The sequence below is a fragment of the Spermophilus citellus genome (genome assembly GCF_964194105.1).
Source record: "Spermophilus citellus genome assembly, chromosome: 2".
NCBI classification, from domain to species: Eukaryota; Metazoa; Chordata; class Mammalia; order Rodentia; family Sciuridae; genus Spermophilus; species Spermophilus citellus.
Genome location: NC_138183.1, coordinates 37,546,406 through 37,564,201, shown reverse-complemented (window position 1 = coordinate 37,564,201; position 17,796 = coordinate 37,546,406). Strand labels below are relative to the sequence as shown.

The 17,796-nt window shown below is 46.5% G+C and overlaps 2 protein-coding genes across 5 annotated transcripts; one reads left to right on the top strand and one right to left on the bottom strand.

The window, feature by feature from the left end:
* Positions 1–2,237: 2,237 nt before the first annotated feature.
* ARHGEF39 (Rho guanine nucleotide exchange factor 39) lies at positions 2,238–16,656 on the bottom strand. Of its 3 annotated transcripts, XM_081279856.1 has the most exons (12): positions 16,446–16,656; positions 16,165–16,259; positions 15,800–15,920; positions 15,409–15,527; positions 14,755–14,825; positions 14,385–14,513; positions 14,002–14,231; positions 13,698–13,786; positions 3,379–3,514; positions 3,235–3,293; positions 3,062–3,123; positions 2,238–2,971 (listed from the first exon to the last, which is right to left on the bottom strand). In XM_081279856.1, the coding sequence occupies exons 1-12, from the start codon at positions 16,581–16,583 to the stop codon at positions 2,835–2,837; spliced, it is 1,386 nt and encodes a 461-aa protein (XP_081135982.1). In that variant the 5' UTR covers positions 16,584–16,656; the 3' UTR covers positions 2,238–2,834. The 3 variants fall into 3 exon arrangements, with proteins under 3 accessions (XP_081135982.1, XP_081135983.1, XP_081135984.1); XM_081279857.1 differs by lacking the exons at positions 2,238–2,971; positions 3,062–3,123; positions 3,235–3,293; positions 3,379–3,514 and adding an exon at positions 13,058–13,516; XM_081279858.1 differs by lacking the exons at positions 2,238–2,971; positions 3,062–3,123; positions 3,235–3,293; positions 3,379–3,514 and adding an exon at positions 13,058–13,513.
* On the top strand, positions 9,999–12,774 carry CCDC107 (coiled-coil domain containing 107). 2 transcript variants are annotated; one of them, XM_081281730.1, is made up of 6 exons: positions 9,999–10,181; positions 10,268–10,419; positions 12,029–12,089; positions 12,189–12,279; positions 12,348–12,439; positions 12,538–12,774. In XM_081281730.1, the coding sequence occupies exons 1-6, from the start codon at positions 10,076–10,078 to the stop codon at positions 12,750–12,752; spliced, it is 717 nt and encodes a 238-aa protein (XP_081137856.1). In that variant the 5' UTR covers positions 9,999–10,075; the 3' UTR covers positions 12,753–12,774. The 2 variants fall into 2 exon arrangements, with proteins under 2 accessions (XP_081137856.1, XP_081137855.1); XM_081281729.1 differs by having other exon boundaries at positions 10,000–10,181; positions 12,348–12,460.
* Positions 16,657–17,796: the final 1,140 nt, after the last annotated feature.

Genomic DNA, 17,796 nt, shown 5'->3' with positions numbered 1-17,796 from the left:
AGCGATATTCGCATTCCCAGCCTTATTTTGTATTTTATTTCGAGGCAGGGTCTCACTGAGTTGCTTAGCACTTCGCCGTGATGAGGCAGGCTTTGAACTCATAATCCTCTTGTCTCAGCCTCCTGAGCCGGTGGGATTATAGGTGTGCGTCACCCCGCCCGACACCAGCAGCCCTTTTTAATTTTTTTTTTTTTAATTGTGAGCCAGGACCTTGCTAAGTTGCCCAGGCTGACCTCAAACTTGAGATCTTCCTGCCTCAGCTTCCCCAATAGCTGGGATCATACACATGTGTCATCACTCCCACCCTAAGCATATAAAATCTATCACCTTCTCTCCATCCCCACTGCTACTGCCACCAATTTCTCTCAAAGTTTGTAACATCTTCCTAAAAGCCTCCTGGCTTCAGTGCTGCAGACCTCCAGATCTACACAGAAGCCAGGGGAATTAGTGCCTCTCTACCATATTTGTGTTCATCCCTTGCTTTAAACCCTCAGTGACTCTCCTCTACCTCATCTCCAGGATAAAGTCCAAACTTCTTGGTGTGGCTTATAGGCCCCATGTGATCTGGCTTCTGTCTCCCACCAGCCTTATATTACCATTTCCCCTTTCATATCCCTCCAGCCCTGGTGGATGAATTTCCATCAGCTCCTCCAAAGAAGCCCTTTGCCATATGGTTCCCTCTGCTCTTCTGTTGTGATTCATACTACGCATTATGTTTCTGCTTATAGTTTCAACTATAAGCTCCTCCAGAGTATTCTATTTTTCTCTTATTTTAATAATTATTGAGCACTCGTTTCTCCGTGCTTTACATTTGGTAATTCATTTAAGTCACACAACATCCTTTTAAAAATAAACATTAAGCCTGGGCGTGGTAGCACCCGCCTGTAATCCCAGCAGCTCCTGAGGCTGAAACAAGAGAATCACTGGTTCAAAGCCAGCCTCAGCAACTGAGAGGTGCTAAGCAACTCAGTGAGACCCTGTCTCTAAATAAAAAACAAAATAGGGCTGGGGATGTGGCTCAGTGGTTGAGTGCCCCTGAGTTCAATCCCTAGTACACCCCCCCCCCCAAATAAAAATAGACATCAATATCCTCTTCATCTTGAAAACCTGAACTCAGTCTGGGCACAGTGGTACACACCTGTAGTTCCTGCTACTCAGGAGGTTGAGGCAGGAGGATCACAAGTTCAAGGCTAACGTGAGCAATTTAGCAAGACCCTGTCTCAATATAAAATTTTCAAAAAGAAAGGGGCTGGGTAAGGCATGGTGACACACACTTGTAATATCAACCACTCAGGAGGCTGAGCCAGGAGGATCAAAAGTTCTAGGCCAACCTCAGAAACTTGGTAAGGCATATAAGAGAATCAGAAAGACTGTGCCTCAAAATAAAAAAATAAAAGGGCTCGGGCCTACCATGCGTGAAGCCCTAGGTTTGATCCTCAGTACTGCAAAGAGAAAGAGTGGGGGGGGGGCGGGAATGAATGAGACTGAGGCTCAGTTGCTCAAGAACACACAGTTGGTGGTGGCAGGGGTAGAATTAGACGTTGACCTCAGATGGTCAGGCTCTGAAGCCCACGGTTCTAATGTCAATGCTAACCTGCCTATTGTGGCATGCTATATAGTACAGGAAGCTAGAGTTAAGAATAAAGCAGATGATGGGTGGAGAGGTAGGGCATATTAGATAGGGATTAAAATGAAACAGGCAAAGCTGTTGCCAGGACCATAAGTGACAACTGAGAAATTGAAGTAGAATAGGATGGAGTGAACTGTTGCCATAGTGATGAAGAAAAGGCCAGAAGAAGTGTACAATAGGGGTATAGGTAACTCATGAGGCATGAGGGGATTGATAGGGGAACTGATGGAGGAGCTATGCCAGCAGATTGTAAGCAGGCGGTAGCAGTTACAGAGGTCATGGGGCCGGTGAGCTTGCTGACCCAGGGACAATGGGCTGGCCCTGAGTGCAAATCCTGGGAATGTTCTAGCAGCAGCAAGAGCAGCTGAGGAGCTGAGCTCCAGCCCTCTATCCCTAGCACCTACTTCTGGAGTCCCTCTTGGTCCTTCTTCTGCAGCTAGGAATCCCCAGAAATGATCTGTGTGGATGGCAGCACACACCTCCACCCTTGTGGGGCCTGTTGTTTGTAGCCTTCTAGGTAAAAATCGAAACACTTTTTGAAAAGTTTTATTTCAAAATACAACAGAGACAGCAGCATAGAGACAATATTGTCCTGTCAGGATTCTCAGGTTAGAAGCCAGGTTTGGATCCCTCAGGTCATAGGTCCTAGGACCCTTCCAGCCTATGAACTCCCAAAAATGATTCTTACCCACATCCTCTCAGGTGCTTAGACCTGCCACGGTACCCACTTCCTGTGCCTGAGGAGACACTGAGGTGCAGGGTAGGCTGTGAGGGAGGGGATTGAGGGGAATCTGGTTGAACTCTGGAAGGAGAAAGAGGTGACAACCTGGGAGTGTGAGGGCTGAGAAGAACAAATAGAAAAAAGAAGTGGGGAGGGGGCCACTGTCTTTGTTTCCTCTATTCTCAGGAAGCCTTGGGCCTACCACACCCTGAGATGTCTCTCTCACCGCTCAGATAGGAAATTCTGGGTAGGTCACCACCTGTGACTGGGTAATAGCTGGCAGTCCTTGGGTGTGGTTGGAAAACAGGCATGCCCCTGGCAGGGCAGCAAGAGTCCTTGCGACAAGGAGGTGGCAGTGCATGGGCCGCTGCTCCAGGCCCTCCTCCTCAGCTGGGTGCAGGCTGGCTGTTGGCATAGGCCTGATCTGGGAAGGAAGCCCGGGCTCTGCGTGTCTGGGCACACACTGAGGCATAGAGCTCTGGCTCAGGGCTGGCAGCCTGGGGCTTTGACTCGGAGTCCAGCACCACCTCTGAGTACTTGATGGGGGTCACAGGACTGGTGATCCGGCCCTGAGGAGGCCGCAGCTGCAGGCTGGTGTAGCACATCACCTCCTCTGCAGCCTGGAAATGAAGGCTGTCAGAGTTCACTGAACCCTTGGAAAAGACCCCCATGTCCTTCCCTCCCTTCTTCTTCAGCACCATCTGACTCACCCTGGCAGGACCTCCCGGGGATGGATCCTGCTGGTCTGGTCCTGGCTCTTGAGACAGCCGTCCTTGGGCAGGGAACAGAACTCTGGTCAGCTTCTTGTTCCTCCTTCTACATACCCCCGACCCACCCACCGGGACCTGGCCCCTGTGCCTGTCCCTCCTCCGAAGCACCCTACCTGTCTGTAGATAGTGCAAGTTCCCATACAGGGGGACCTCTTCCACAGACCCTCCAGAACTGCAACACAGAATTGGGGGGATAAGCGGGACTCCTTGGTAAGGAGGAACTCTAAGTTAACCCATCCCTTTTGTCCCCCACTCACCGTCCCTGCCCAGGCTGGCTCTTGCTCCGGCCACTGGTCCACTGGGACAACAGTGCAGCCAGTGAGATGAGAAGCATCAGTGTCACAGCTCCTAAGAGGGTCCACAGTCCCCAGGCCTGGGTTATGGAAGGGATTCCTGTGGATATGACAGGGTTGGGGTTGTGGGGGTTGTTACTGCCCAGCCACCTATCTCTACCTTTGCAAGCAAGTGGGACATGGAGCCACATGACCCCTCCCCCAGAAACCCCTGCCCCGCCCAGCTCACCCAATGCTAGTAGATCCGTGCAGTTGTCACTTCTGCTCATGACTGCTGATGTGAGAGTTGGGTCCATAAACACACTGCCCTGAGCTGGCCAGCCCAGCTCATGGCTGGACAGCTGCCACAGCCCCCCTTACTCCCATCCCTCCCTGGGTCTGGCCCCCACAGCTCAACATCCCCAGTACTGAGGGTGGCAAAGTTGCTGGTTTCCGGGAAGGAAGGGGGAGGGGAAGGATGATCTCGAAAGAACAAAGACCCCGCCCTGTGCCTGCACCTGCACCACTCTGCAGTTCCTGAGCTCCCTCCACACTCAGGCTGAGTCCTCTTCACCCAAGAACACCTGCAGGCCCAAGTGTTCTGTGCCATGTGTAGGTGAGCCCATAAGGACCAAGGGGCAGAAGTGGCATGAGACATGACCAAAAAGGACAGGAGCCCCCACCCCACCTGCCACATTATGTCCACTTGTTCTATCTAACTCTGAGTCATGAATGGATGAGAATGTATTCCTTAATGAGCATGCTGTCAAGCGCAGTGGCCTGGGGGTGCCTGCAGTCTCATCACAGTCTAAGGTTGACTGAGAGAAAATATTTGCATGAGGCCCTGGGTTCCATTCCTAGCAACCTGAAAAAAATATATAATTATTGTCATTGTTATTATTACTATTATAGTGGGGGGAGAATAAGGAAGTTAGGTTCCAACCCCAAACTTTTTTTTTTTTTTGGTATTAGTGATTGAACCTAGGGTACTTTACCACTGAGCTGTATCCCCAGACTTATTTATTTTTATTTTGAGACAAGATGCTCAGGCTGTTCTCAACCTTGGTGATCCTCTTGCCTCAACTTCCCAAATTGCTGGGATTATAGGTGTGATCCACTCTGGATCCATTTGACCCATTTCATCCAAACTGTTCCTAAGAACTCTCATTTCATTTAATTGTATTAAAGGAATTTCTGAACCAGGACTGTTCTAGCAAATTGATCTCAGTCTTTGCACTTGTTCTTTTTTCTTTTTGGTACCAGGAATTGAACTCAGGGACACTCATCCACTGAGCCACATCCCCAGCTCTAGTTTGTATTTTATTTAGAGACAGGGTCTCACTGAGTTGCTTAGTGCCTCACTTTTTGCTGAGGCTGGCTTTGAACTCCTGTACCTCCTGTCTCAGCCTCTGGAGCTGCTGGGATTACAGGCGTGCTCCACAGCCGCTGAGTGCACTTGTTCATTTTGAGGGAGTGCCAACCCTGAATATAAATTTAAATTTATATTTAAACTACAGTGGCCTGCCAAGGCTAGGAATAAATAGAGAAGTCCGTCCTGTCCTTTTGTTGCAGACAGGGAGTGTATTGTCTGTATAGGCCTTAAAAAATAAAATAAAATAAAATTCAGCTGTCTTTTTATTTGTTATCACCATATTTCAACAATTTTAAAAAATGTCAATGACAAAATACTCTTCACAAAAAATATTTTGAAAATCTTATTCTAAATTGTTGTAGTCACTGATAAGTTTTAATGCTATATAAGCTTCAAATAAGCATATTGTTTTGCTCCAAATAGGCACATTTTTAAAAAACATTGTAATATACCTGGAAGTTTATACCCCCAGGTACCCCACCCCCACTCCCCATCCCCGCCATCGAACCCCAGGTCACATAACCACTGAGCTAAGTCCCCAGCATTTTTTTTTAGTTTTAGGACACAATACCTTTTTTTTTTTTTTAAAGAGAGAGTGAGAGAGAGAGAAGAGAATTTTTAATATTTATTTTTTTAGTTCTCAGCAGACACAACATCTTTGTTGGTATGTGGTGCTGAGGATCGAACCCGGGCCGCACGCATGCCAGACGAGCTCGCTACCGCTTGAGCCACATCCCCAGCCCACAATACCTTTATTTTATTTATTTGTGTGGTGCTGAGGATCAAACCCAGTGCCCCATGCATGAAGGCAAGCGCTCTACCACTGAGCCACTACCCCAGTCCACATTTTTAGTTTTTTGAGACAGTCTCATTAAATTGCCTAGGGCCTCACTAATTTGCTGAGGCTGGCCTTGAAATTGCAATCCTCCTGCCTCAGGCTCCTGAGTCACTGGGATTACAGGCATTGGCCACCTCGCCCAAAAATCCAGAGAATTTTCACTTATGCAATAGCCCTTGACACAAGCTGACTTGTCTATGTGTGTTTAAATCTAGAATAAGTTCTTAACAGTTTGGAATTGTTCAAATTTGCTTTGAGTGCAATGTCTGTCTCCAGCCCCAAAGATAGCTACATATTTCTGTGTTTAAAATAAACAATGAGCTGAGCTTAGTGGCACATGCCTGTAGTTCCAGCTCCTCAGAAGTCTTAGACAGGCAGATCACTTCAGCTAGGAGTTTGAGGCAATCTGGAAAACATGGCGAACACACCATCTGAAAATAAATATATTGATTTAAAAATAAATAAAATAAATAATGAGAGGCTGACAGGTAACTCAGTGGTAAAGCATGTGCTTCTTATGCTTGAAGACCTGGATTCAATCCTCAGAACAAATAAATAAATAAATAAACAAAATAAACAACTATAGCACCCTGATTGTAAAATCGAAGAAACTTGAGTTCTTGTAATTCTCTCATTCTAGGTGACTTGTTGAGGTTTTATTTATGTGGTATTTAAATTTTCTGGAATTCACTGTGAAATGAGACTTTCGTGAGTCTTTGCCAAATTTATTCCTATGTTTAAGATTTTCCTATTTGTATATCTGTTGCCTCACATGAAAAGAACTTTTGGAAATAATATTTAATTAAAGTTATTTTAATCAACTTCAGTGAAAGTCAACAAATCTGGTTATACTTCTATTGAACACAAATAAGATCACTTTTGACAAATTTGCCAAAGAATCAAAAAAAGAAATCATGACACTATTCAGCATTCTAACAGATCAATATGTGGATATAAACTAGGAGTGGTGGTACATGCCTGCAATCCCAGCAATTGGGGAGGTTGATTGCAAGTTCAAGCCAGACTCAGCAATTTAATGAGAACCTGTCTTAAAATAAAAATTAAAAAAGGGTTGGGGAATGTGGCTCAGAGGTTAAGTGCCCCTGGATGGTTCAATCCCTAGTACCACACACACCAAAAAAAAAAAAAAAAAAGAAAGAAAAAGAATTATGAACTCATTGTCATTTCTTGTCCTGTAATATTTATTTGATTTAAAATTGTTAACTATATCTATTTTATACTGATCTGATTATATGTGGAGTTCAATAATAAAAAATGTTCACTTTTTTAAAAATATTTATTTTTTAGTTGTGTTTCACAAAATACCTTTCTTTTTATTTATATGTGGTGTTGAGGATCAAACCCAGGGCCTCCCATGTGCTAGGGGAGTGCTCTACCGTTGAGCCACCACCCCAGCCCTATCTGCATTTCTTTTCTGGCCCTTATTATTTGTTTCATTTTATGAAAATTACTGAAAGTAATTTTTTTAAATTTGTAATATGATACCTTTTTTTTTATTGGTTGTTCAAAACATTACAAAGATTGCAGAATCACATTGAAAGTAATTTTGTCACAGAGAATTTTTTTTTTTTTTTTTTTTTTTTTGGTACTGGGTATTGAATTCGAGGCCTTGCACATACTTGGCAAGTGCTCTATCAGTGAACTACATCTGTAGCCCTAGAGGAAACATTTTTTAAATGATTCATTTGAGCTGGGTGTGGGTACACACCTATAATCCCAGCAGCTCAGGAGGCTGAGGCAGAAGAATTGCAAGTTCAAAGCCAGCCTCAGCAATTTAGTGAGGTCCTAAGGAATTTAGCAAGACCCTGTCTCAAATAAAAAATTAAAAGGGCTGGGGATGTGGCTTAGTGTTTAAGTGCCCCTGGGTTAAATCCCCAGTACAAAACAAAAACAAAAACAGAGATCCACTTGAAGCTAGGCATGATGGCACATTTCTGTAATTCTAGGGACCTGGGAGGCTGAGGCATTCTGGGCAGCTTAATGAGACTCTGTCTCAGAAATAAAAAATAAAAAGCACTAGGGCTGTAGCTCTGTCATAAAGCACCCCTGGTTTAGTCCCCAGTACAAAAAACAAATTCATTTGAGTGTAAAATATACTATACCATTGACTCCTTATCAAAATTGATAATTTTCAATTTTTTTTTAAATTTAAAATTCCAATTTTAAAATCCTGATTGGTTAATTCTTTTGAAAGAATCAAAAGATCCAGCAACAGTGGACCTGAGTTCCTAAAGGTTCAAATGAATCATTTTAAAAATGTTTCCTTTAGGGCTACAGATGTAGTTCACAGTCATCCGGCACTCATTTATATCTCATCATAACTGGTCTCAACTGGCTATTTAGATCAACTGAGCCAACCCACTTATATTAAAGGTTTGGACTTCCTTACTCTCCTACCGAGGCTGCCTCCAGGTAATCAATTAGACTCTATTTCCCAGGGTGTAGGTCTCTCCCTGCCCTGCCCTGTCCCTTTTGGAAAAACAAGAAGATACACCCATATTTCATTTATTTATTTGACACATATATACCTATTGTCTGCCATATGCCAAGCTCTGGAGATAGAAACGTGAAAGGAACATGTCTCTTTCTTCAAAGAACTTTTGGTCTAGTTGGGAAGATGGCCTTGTGTATCCCAGAAAGTTAAAAGGCAATGTGGAATACAGAGTGGAACACCGTTCTGTCTGAAAAAGTGGAAGGCAGAAGGGTGAGCAGTGGTGAGGCAAGTGGTATGGAGATAGGCAGAAAGGGTTGGAATCTCTACTTTGCCTCTTCTTACCTGATTCATAGTTGACTTAAATTTCTGAATCCATAGTTTCTTCATCTCCCACCCCTTTGTAATAGAGATTGAACCTTGGGGTGCTCTATCACTGACTTAACGTCCCCACCCCTTCTCAATTTTTATTTATTTTTAAATTTTGAGACAGAGTCTCACCAAATTGCTGAAGCCTCCAACATGTGATCTTCCTGCCTCAGTCTCCTGAGTCCGCTGGAAGACTGCAGGCGTGCACCCATGCTCCCAGCTTCTTTATTCTTTAAAATAGCCTAATTATATTTTTGAGGCATGGTTGTGAACATTCATTGATTTCATTGAATGATTCATTGAATGCCTGTTAGTGCCAGGTGCTGGGCTAGGCATTGGGATAAAAAAGGGAAATAAATAGAGACGAGGTTCCTGCTCTTGTGGGATTAACATTCTAGTGGTACTGAAGAAAGTAAAATTGTTGCACCGAGGAATAAATTAGAAACTGTTAAGGGTTCTGAACGCAGGGAAGGAACACACTTGAGCTGAGAACTGAAGGATGTGTAGAAGTCAACTTTGTGGCAAGGAAAGGACCATGGAATACCCGGGAGTTAGTATCATTTCAACTGCCTGATTTATAGTAGTAGCGGCCAAGGTTTAAAATCACTAATAGCTAGGCACAGTCCTAAACTCTTTACTTAGATTTTCCCATTTAATCATCATACAAACCCTTGAGGTGCATGCATATTACTATCTCCATTCCTCAGAGTGGAAACTGAGGCACGGAGAGATACTAAGTAACTTGGCTCAAGTCACCTGCTCTCGAGTTAATGAGTCGGGATTCTACTCCAGGCAGACTTCATAGCGTTTGTAGCAGGGTAGACAATAAATGGTGCCTGTTAACGAAAGGCCTCTACATCTGGCAGAGGGCAGAGTGGGAGGCTGTCAGAAAGAGGGAACTGCAAAAAGTGGCACAGAGAAGTGCTACCAAAACCTTTTAGTAGTCAGTGGAAACTTTTTAGTAGTCCATATTTTGGGTAAGACCAATGCACAAAAAGCAGCCGAGCTGAGAATGAGCCCCGTGCGGTTGGTGCGCGAAAGCACGCACTGCCTGCGTTACTAGGAGAGATGACGGATGACGCCCACGCCACACGCCGCTCAGCTCCCCCGTCGCACGCGGCGGGATCACTTCTTGGCGGATAAGTCAGTAACTGGCGGGAAGGTCTACGTGCGAGCGCACGTGGCACTCTCTGCCGGAGGTCCGGGGACTTTCCCCTAGGCGGAAAGGTAAGGAACGTAGTCCCTCGTTTGTAGCCTAGGAAACAGGCCTTCAGCACGAACTGCGACTTCTGCTGTGCTCTGTGGCGCTTTATAGCTCTAGGAGAAACTTAATCTTTTGATTAGGGTGAGGAAATTGGAAATGCGGGATATAAAAGAAAGGATTTTCAAGCATAACTTTTTTTTAAGAGTTTAGGTTTCTGGGAGCATTTTGACTAATAGGATACCTAAATCAGTGGAAAATGAACTAACTTAAGAAAGCCAGGAGTTGGTCTTATGCAAATATCCTATGGTCACGCCCCACACGATTGGGAGTGGCCTCACTGGGGGATCCGGCGCGCGGGATCCGCTCGGGTCGCGTGCGCGCCTGCGCACTAGGGAGGGAGGGCAACGCGCAGTCTGGGCACCCAGCTTGCCCGCCTGTGGGCCAGCAATGGCCGGCGCGGTTTCGTCCTCAGGTGTCCTGGGGCTGATGCTTATATCTGCGCTGCTTGGGGTTTTCGGAGAGCCCCCCAGCTCCGACTTCGGAACACACCCAGGTACCGGGGAGGGCTGCTGGAGGGAGGCTGGGACTGCAAGGGAGGAGCCCTCGCTCTGCCGACGAGTCTCTTCTCTCCCTCCGCAGGACACCGCGCCCAGGTCAACCTTGGGGCCTCCGAACCCCGGCGGCGATCGCCGCCCAAAGACCAGCGCGAGCGGGCCCGGGCTGGCGCGCTGCCTTTGGGGGCTCTGTACACTGCAGCTGTCGTGGCTTTTGTGCTGTACAAGTGTTTGCAGGTGCGGGACGGCAGTGGGTGGGGCTTTCCAGGGCCTGAATTTCCTGTGGGGGCGCTATAGTATCAAAAACAGGACTCCGCTTCCCTTCTGTCTATAAATTGAAGTTAGTAGTTTCTTGGCTTTCTCCCACGTTATAGGGTTCGAAGGATCAGACAGGTAATGGATAAGAAGGGCTCCTGGTAAATTGTAAATGAAGACCGTCACATTTACTTCTTCCACAATCCAATGAAGAGCGATCACTAAGTAAATAGTGGAGCTGGGATTTGAACCCAGCTGCTGTGTGTACTACGAAAGTGCAGTTCCTGGTGAGGATCCAGCTTTGGCAGCAGTTGATTGCTGCAGCCCCAGTGTGTTCAGAGTTCAAGACATCAAGCAGTCTCAGGTTCTCCTTGGGAATGAGGCCCTGAAATATGAGCTGACAGTACATTTTGGTGGATTTAAACTGTTGAAATGGACAGTAGTACCACCCAGGGCTGTATCTTTAGTCCTGATCCTATCACTCACTTGCCATTAGGAAACAGGGCTATATGTCGAGAGCTTCGTAATGTTTTGAACAAATAATAATAATAATAATGATAATAAAGGAAACAGGGCTGAACCAGTTTGGAGATTATATGAAACTAGAAGAGTTAGCTAGTAATCATCCCAAGTATACTTGACAGGCAAGGATGAGGATATGAATTTAATGATAAAATTTAATAAGTTTTGAGGCTGGGATTGTAGTGCAGTGGGTGGAGCGTTTGCCTTGCATGTGTGAGGTACTGGGTTTGGTCCTCAGCACCACATAACAATAAATAAAATAAAGGTATTGTGTCCGTCTACAACTAAAAAAAAAATTAACAAGGATAGATTAATGAGTTTTATTCTTGGGCCCAAGTACAGTGAGGAGGAAACAACTTAGAACCAGCACCTATAAAAGAGGCATTACAGTTGACTATTAAGTTCATTGTGTTATGTGGCAACCCACTTCCCAAATCAGTACACTGAACAAGTTATTGTGCTCCATCTGCACTACATGCTTAGTAAAACAACTGGAGAAAAACATGTGAATGGAGCACTGACACAAAAGATTTAAGATTTTATACCAGAAAAGATGGGAAGGAGGCAGGAGTGCAACCATTGTCTTCAGATTCCTATCATGTTGAAAATACAGACATTATTTGGAAGGCTTTTGTCAGCATTATGGATACACAAAGGAAAAATTTTTGACTTTGTGTATGAACTGATAACCAAAGCTTTATCAAACTGGAGAGGTTTGCTTATTCCTGGAGATAGTTCCACAGATAGAGTATATAGGGGGCATACTGATAGGTTGCTTCATGTCTCGGGTAAGAACCTGGACTAGAAATGAGATTCTCTAAGGTTAAAAACCCAATAGCTGGGACTGGGCTTGTGGCTCAGTGGTAAAGTGCTTGCCTAGCACATGTGAGGCACTGGGTTTGATCCTCAGCACCACAATAAAATAAAGCGTTCATTTACAACCGAGGAAAACAAACATTAACAATAGCTTTCAACTGCAAATTCTCCTGTCCTTACTAGTTATGGGAGACTTAGGTGCTAGAGCAGAACTTTGTTGCTACTATATTGCCCTTTTCTTCTCCCCCTACAGGGCAAAGATGATGCTGCAGTTTTCCAAGAGGAGAAAGACAAGGAGGAATCATTGCAGTCAGGTGGGTTAAGCATAAGTCTGTCCTTGGTGGTGATGATGAGGAGACTGGGACAGCAGAATGGTTACTTAACTTTGCTCCCCTTTTCTCCCTAACCCTCAGAGAGGCATCTGGCCCAGTTGACACAACAGCTGACCCAGACAGAGCAGCACCTGAACAATCTAATGTCCCAGCTGGACCCCCTTTTTGAGCGGTAAGAATTTGTGGCAGGTGGGAGTAATGGAGACAGTTTGGGCAGCCCCTGAGTGAGTATTTCTGCAGTGTGACTACTTTGGTTGGAGCCCAGCGGGAGCTTCTGAACATGAAGCTACAGACCATCCACCAGCTTCTACAAGACTGCAAACCAGATAAAGGTGTGGAGGTCCCAGAACCAGGTAAAGGGTTGAGAACTGAGTCTGGTGATGGGGAGATAGTCTCTGAAATTGGAACATGCTGATCTTTCCTTTCACAGAGGCTGGCATACCTTCTACTGAGGATTTAAGAACAGAGGAGGATGAAGAGGCTGGTGACAGTCAGGACTGGGAAGAACCCATAAATTGGAGCACAGAGACTTCCTGGGAAGTAGAGCAGGGGCTAAGGAGAAGATACAGTAAGACTGTGACAAAGGAATCCAGATATAGCTCCAGCCAGGAAGAAAGGACAACAGCTGAAGGTTTAGTAAAATAAAGTCTATCCTTTAGTAAAATAAGTCTGCTTCTGTGCACTTTTTTCTCTCCCCGTTGGTCATACACCCATACTAGGTGCCTCAGGCCTCCTTGAAAAGCTTCCCTTATTAGGACAAAAGACACTGCCTTCCAGAGTGAGAGCAGAGAAGACAGAGGGAGCTCCAGTTCTTTTCCTTGTATTCCTGAGGCTACCAGCATGCCAACCTCCAGGCCCCCGCCCCCCCAAATCCCTTTTTTCATAGGTGAGACAGAAGAATCTTTCCAAAAACATTTATTAAAATCCAGTGGGAAAATAAATTATAGAAAACTATATACAACATAAAAACAGCCACCCTTAACAAAGCTGCATACCCATAGAGGGCATGAGCTTACCAGCCCCAAATCCCCTCATCTGTGTTGGAGGGTCTAGTTCAGCTGAGGTTGTTAGCTGATTTCCTGATTTTTGTCTGCAGTACTGGGGACTGGACCCAGGGACAGTGTACCACAGAGCTACATCCCCAGTCCTTTTAATTTTTTGAGACAGGGTCTCTTGCTAAATTGCCCATGCTGGACTTGAACTTGTGATCCTCTCGAGTTGCTAGGATTATAAGCACCAGCCACCATGTCCCCAGCCTGGGTTCCTGATTCTTGAAATGATCCCTGTCAAACCAAGAAGGGTTCTGTACTTTTAGTGCTGAAGAAGATTCCTTTATACTTCTGGCTCTGACCTATCTCTGAATTATTCTGAGTTTTGAGTTTGTAAGATTCCTCTAGTTCTTCTGGCTGCTGTGGAGAAAAAACAGTTCAGGTACTAACATGAGCACTCCATTTAGACACAGCCACCTGCAGGGTTGGAGGAGGTCCCAGGAGATATAGGAATGAGGTAGGATTAGACCTGTGATCCTGCTCATTTCAGTCCTGGGTCTTGTCACAGCACTCTTCTTGATAAAGACACAACACAACTTACCTGATAGCCAAAGTCAGACTGTGGTACCAGTGTGATAGCTCCTCCTGGTCTGTGGACATAAGCAGTAGCTTCTCACGGGGGAAGGACAACTAGGGAGAGACCACCTCTTAGTGCATGGCTCAGGTCCAGGCTGAAGCCCTTGCTATTCCATTGAGGTGATTTAGGACTGAGAACTATGAGGCTTAAGCCCCAGGTATTTCTCATATCCTCTCATTATTATGAAAAGGGACCCAGGTGAAGGAGAAAAACAGGCCCAATAGTGTTTGAGATATATTTTGGATCTAGGGTTCCTGCTATTACTTACGCTGAGCAGTCCACCACAAGGGCCTCCTGAGTGGCCAAAGACCCTGCAGAGTTGACACTGGGCCATAGGATAGAGGGCTTTACAGGCAAAGGTGCCACTCTGCAGCAGGTGCAACGGGGATCGAGGCTTGGCCATGAGGAGCACATCGGAGAAGAGGAAGAACATGCGAGGCCGAGGTTCCCCACTGGAAGGCACCACCAACAGCCACCCCTGGCGTAGGAACCAGCGTCCTGGGGGATGGGAGAGCTGTTATTTTGGTGCAGCTCCAGGATCCATGGGAATAGGAGGAAAGAGGTAGAGTTTGAGGGGCATGCATGGGTTCTATAGAGGAAGAGATGATAGGCAAGAAGGATTTGAGGATTGAGATGAAAAAGTAAATCTACCTGAAGTAAGTCCCTTTGCCTGGCGTCCACTGAGCAGAGCCTGGATTCGCCGGAGGTGCTGCTCATTCTTCTGTTTCTGACCAATGCTGTGGACTCTCTGGGCAGTCTCACTTATCAGCCGGGCAGCCCCTAGAATATAACACCTTCAACCTCAATGCTCACACACTTTTTACTTTGGGTGACTGATTGGTACAGGTGAAAGACAGGCTATGCTGGAGGGGACCTGGGTCAGGGTTTAACTTCTTGAAGAAAAGGCAGGGCAATAAGGATATATTAGTGGAAGCTAGGGACATACATTGTTGGAAATCAGAACCAGAAAAGGATACAAGAGCCAGCCTCCTGCCTGAGCTGAAAAGGAGCAAGAACTTACGTGTGAGCTGTTGATGGTCAGGACTATTGGGACCTGTATTTTCAGCCAAAGCAACAACCAGATTCTCATACCTGGAATTAACAGTGTAAGTCTACAAGGGGAAGTAGAGCCAGGCAAAATTCCCTTTGCCTCTGCTTGACACACAATCAGCCCCCATATATTCTTCAGTTGCAGGTCCAGGAAAGATCTGCTTCTGGCTACTGTATCCCCTTCTTTCATCTGGGACTTGGAACCTGGGCTCACACCATTTGGCCCGCTTCAATTCCACACTGAAGAGTCAAAGGCAGGCCACAGTCTGGAAGGCCAGGTCAGGATATGAAAGTTAATCAAACCTAGAAGGATGCTGCAGACAACCTATGAACCCTTAACCCATTCCCAGGGACAGAGATTCTAGTGTAGGTTGGCCACTCATTTCAACAAACTTCTCCAGATAACTTGCCTCAGACCCTATTGCAGCCCCACTCACTTTACAGGGTTACACAGTCTCAGACTATGGGTACTTGTGTGTTCACATGTACTCTTGTAAAATAGAAGAAATCTGGCTCAGGAGAGAGCCAGTAGGTTGGGATAGACCCCATGACATCCCCCAAAACTGAGGACAGCAGTTATATAGTCTCAAAGAGACTTGGTTGGAGTTGAGGGGAGTTCACTCACTGCTGCAGCCGCTGCAGAGGCAGAGGAAGCAGGTCTTGAAGCTTAAGTCCCCCAAACTCAGGGCGACCTTCCTGAAGGTGCACAAACCTCCGAAAACGCTTGTTTTTCTTTAGTTGTTCCTAGAGTGAGGGGAAAATAATTGGCAACAAGAGAAGCCACTCCTTATATTGCATTCATCTATGTACAAACTCCAGCCTTCAGTAACTGTGTGCTCTGTGCTCCTGAGAGAAACTTGGTCTCCCTAGGGGAAACTCAGCACAGGCTAAGCACCCAGAGCTCTATAAATGTAGGGATTATGTGAATGAAGTTTGGTTTCTAGATGAAGAGAAAAATGTGAGGGGCAAGCTAGACACTAGGGAAAAGGGATGGATTTGAGGTCATCTCCAGTTACCTGTAGGGTGGTCTGGGACCTCTCCGCATTAGCTGCAAATTGGGTGTAGAGCTCCAGGTGGTGGCAGAAGCCTTCCAGCCCCTGTCCCCAGTGTCCTTCTTCCAGGTAGGGAAGCAGCATTCTGTGTGGGCAAAGGCAGTAAAAGGGAAGCCCAAGAACTACTCAAGGACTCCCTCACTTAATTCTCATAATTCTACCCCGAGGTAGTGCTATTAACCCATTTTACAGATGGAGAGCCTGGCAGGTTAAGGAATTGGGCCAAGGCCACAGGTGAGAAAATTGGCAGACTTGATTCGCTCTGACTCAAGACAGAGCTCCTTGCCAGAAGTTATGGCCCTCCCTCTTCTCGCGCCCCTTCCACTCACTGGCTGGCGCCGTGGATGAGCTCCCAGGACCCAAATAGGGCCTGGCGCTCGGGTGGTCGTAGAGTCCCCTTGGCTTTCAGGATCCCCAAGAAGTACTGTGGAAGGAGCGAATACAGGTGTCGGGAGGAATAGGCCAATGCAAGCTTCAGCCAGACAGACGCTTGCCTGTCCCCCTATATGCAGAATCCAAGACCCACCATACTCGGGGTCATCACCTAGCAAAGACCTTCCCACACCCTGGGCTCCCAACCCCACACGAGGAGGCTGCTCCGGGCCCGCACCGTGGCCACCAGCCCTAGTTGTTCCTGGTAACGCCGCTCGGTCTCGAGCAGCTCCCGGGCGGTGCAGGCGCGTTTCCGCTCCCATCGAGCACGCTGCTCCCGCACCGGGCACCGCGAGCTGGGATCTGGGATCTCCATTACTGTCCGAGGGTTTGATGCTTCCGGGGGCAGCCCGCCGGAGATTCAAATTCCAACCGCTCCCAGGGCGGGGCCCGGGTGGGATAGGGGAGGAGCTCGCAGGACGGAGCATGCGCGATGGCTATCGGCTCGCCTCGGCTCTCCTTTTCCTGTGGTCACCCCAACACAAGGGCAACCCCGTAGGTGGGCGTGGACTGTGGCGGAGGTGTCCGCACTAAGTTGGGGCAGCAGCTGGATTTGGAGTCAGGACACTCAATAGGTGCAACCACTGGCAGAGCCTCATGTCTTATTTTAACCCCCTTTGGGTACCTGGGACTAATCTCAGGGACACTCGACCACTGAGCGACATCCCCAGCCCTAGTTTTTATTTAGAGACATAGTCTGAGTTGCTTAGCACCTTGCTTTTGCTAAGGCTGGCTTTGAACTCAGGATCCTCCTGTCTCAGCCTGAGTCCCTGGGATCACAGGTGGGCGCCACCCTGCCAGGCTATCCTCAGTGTCTTATTTGTAGAATTGGGAATGGGACAATCATTACGGTATGTATTCTGTCCTGGGCCCATGCCAGTCTACAGAAGGGGTTCAGTCATTCCCAATGTTTTCAACACCTTTCTGGCCTCTGAACAAACAAGTTTACAGATTTTAAGTTATTGTTTTATTCATTTCCTACTGGTCCAAAGCCTGACAGCTCACTAGCTTCTGATGAGGATGTCAATTAAGTGGTAGTTCTGATTTGCTGTAATTTTGACCCAGGGCAAAAACTTTGAGTTGATGGGTCTTTGCTGCCTTACCAAAAATGAAATGTACTTGGTCGGGTGTGGTGGCCCATGCCTGTAATGCCAGCAGCTGTGGAATCTGAGGCAGGAGTGTGGCAAATTTAAGGCCAGCGTCAGCAACTAAGAGAGACCCTGTTTCAAAATAAAAAAATAAAATAAATAAATAAATAAAAAGAGGGCGAGGGATGTATCTCAGTGATAAAATGCTCCTGGGTTCAATCCCCAGTACCTATAAAATAAAAAATAAACATAAAATGTTCCTGGGCTGGGATGCGGCTCAGTGTTAAAAGTGCTTGGCTAGCATGCATGAGGCCCTGGGTTTGATCCTCAGCACACAAAAAATAAATAGATAAAATAAGGTGTACTGGGCTGGGGTTGTGGCTCACTGGTAGAGTGCTTGCCTAGCACTCGTGAAGCACTGGGTTCGATCCTCAGCACCTC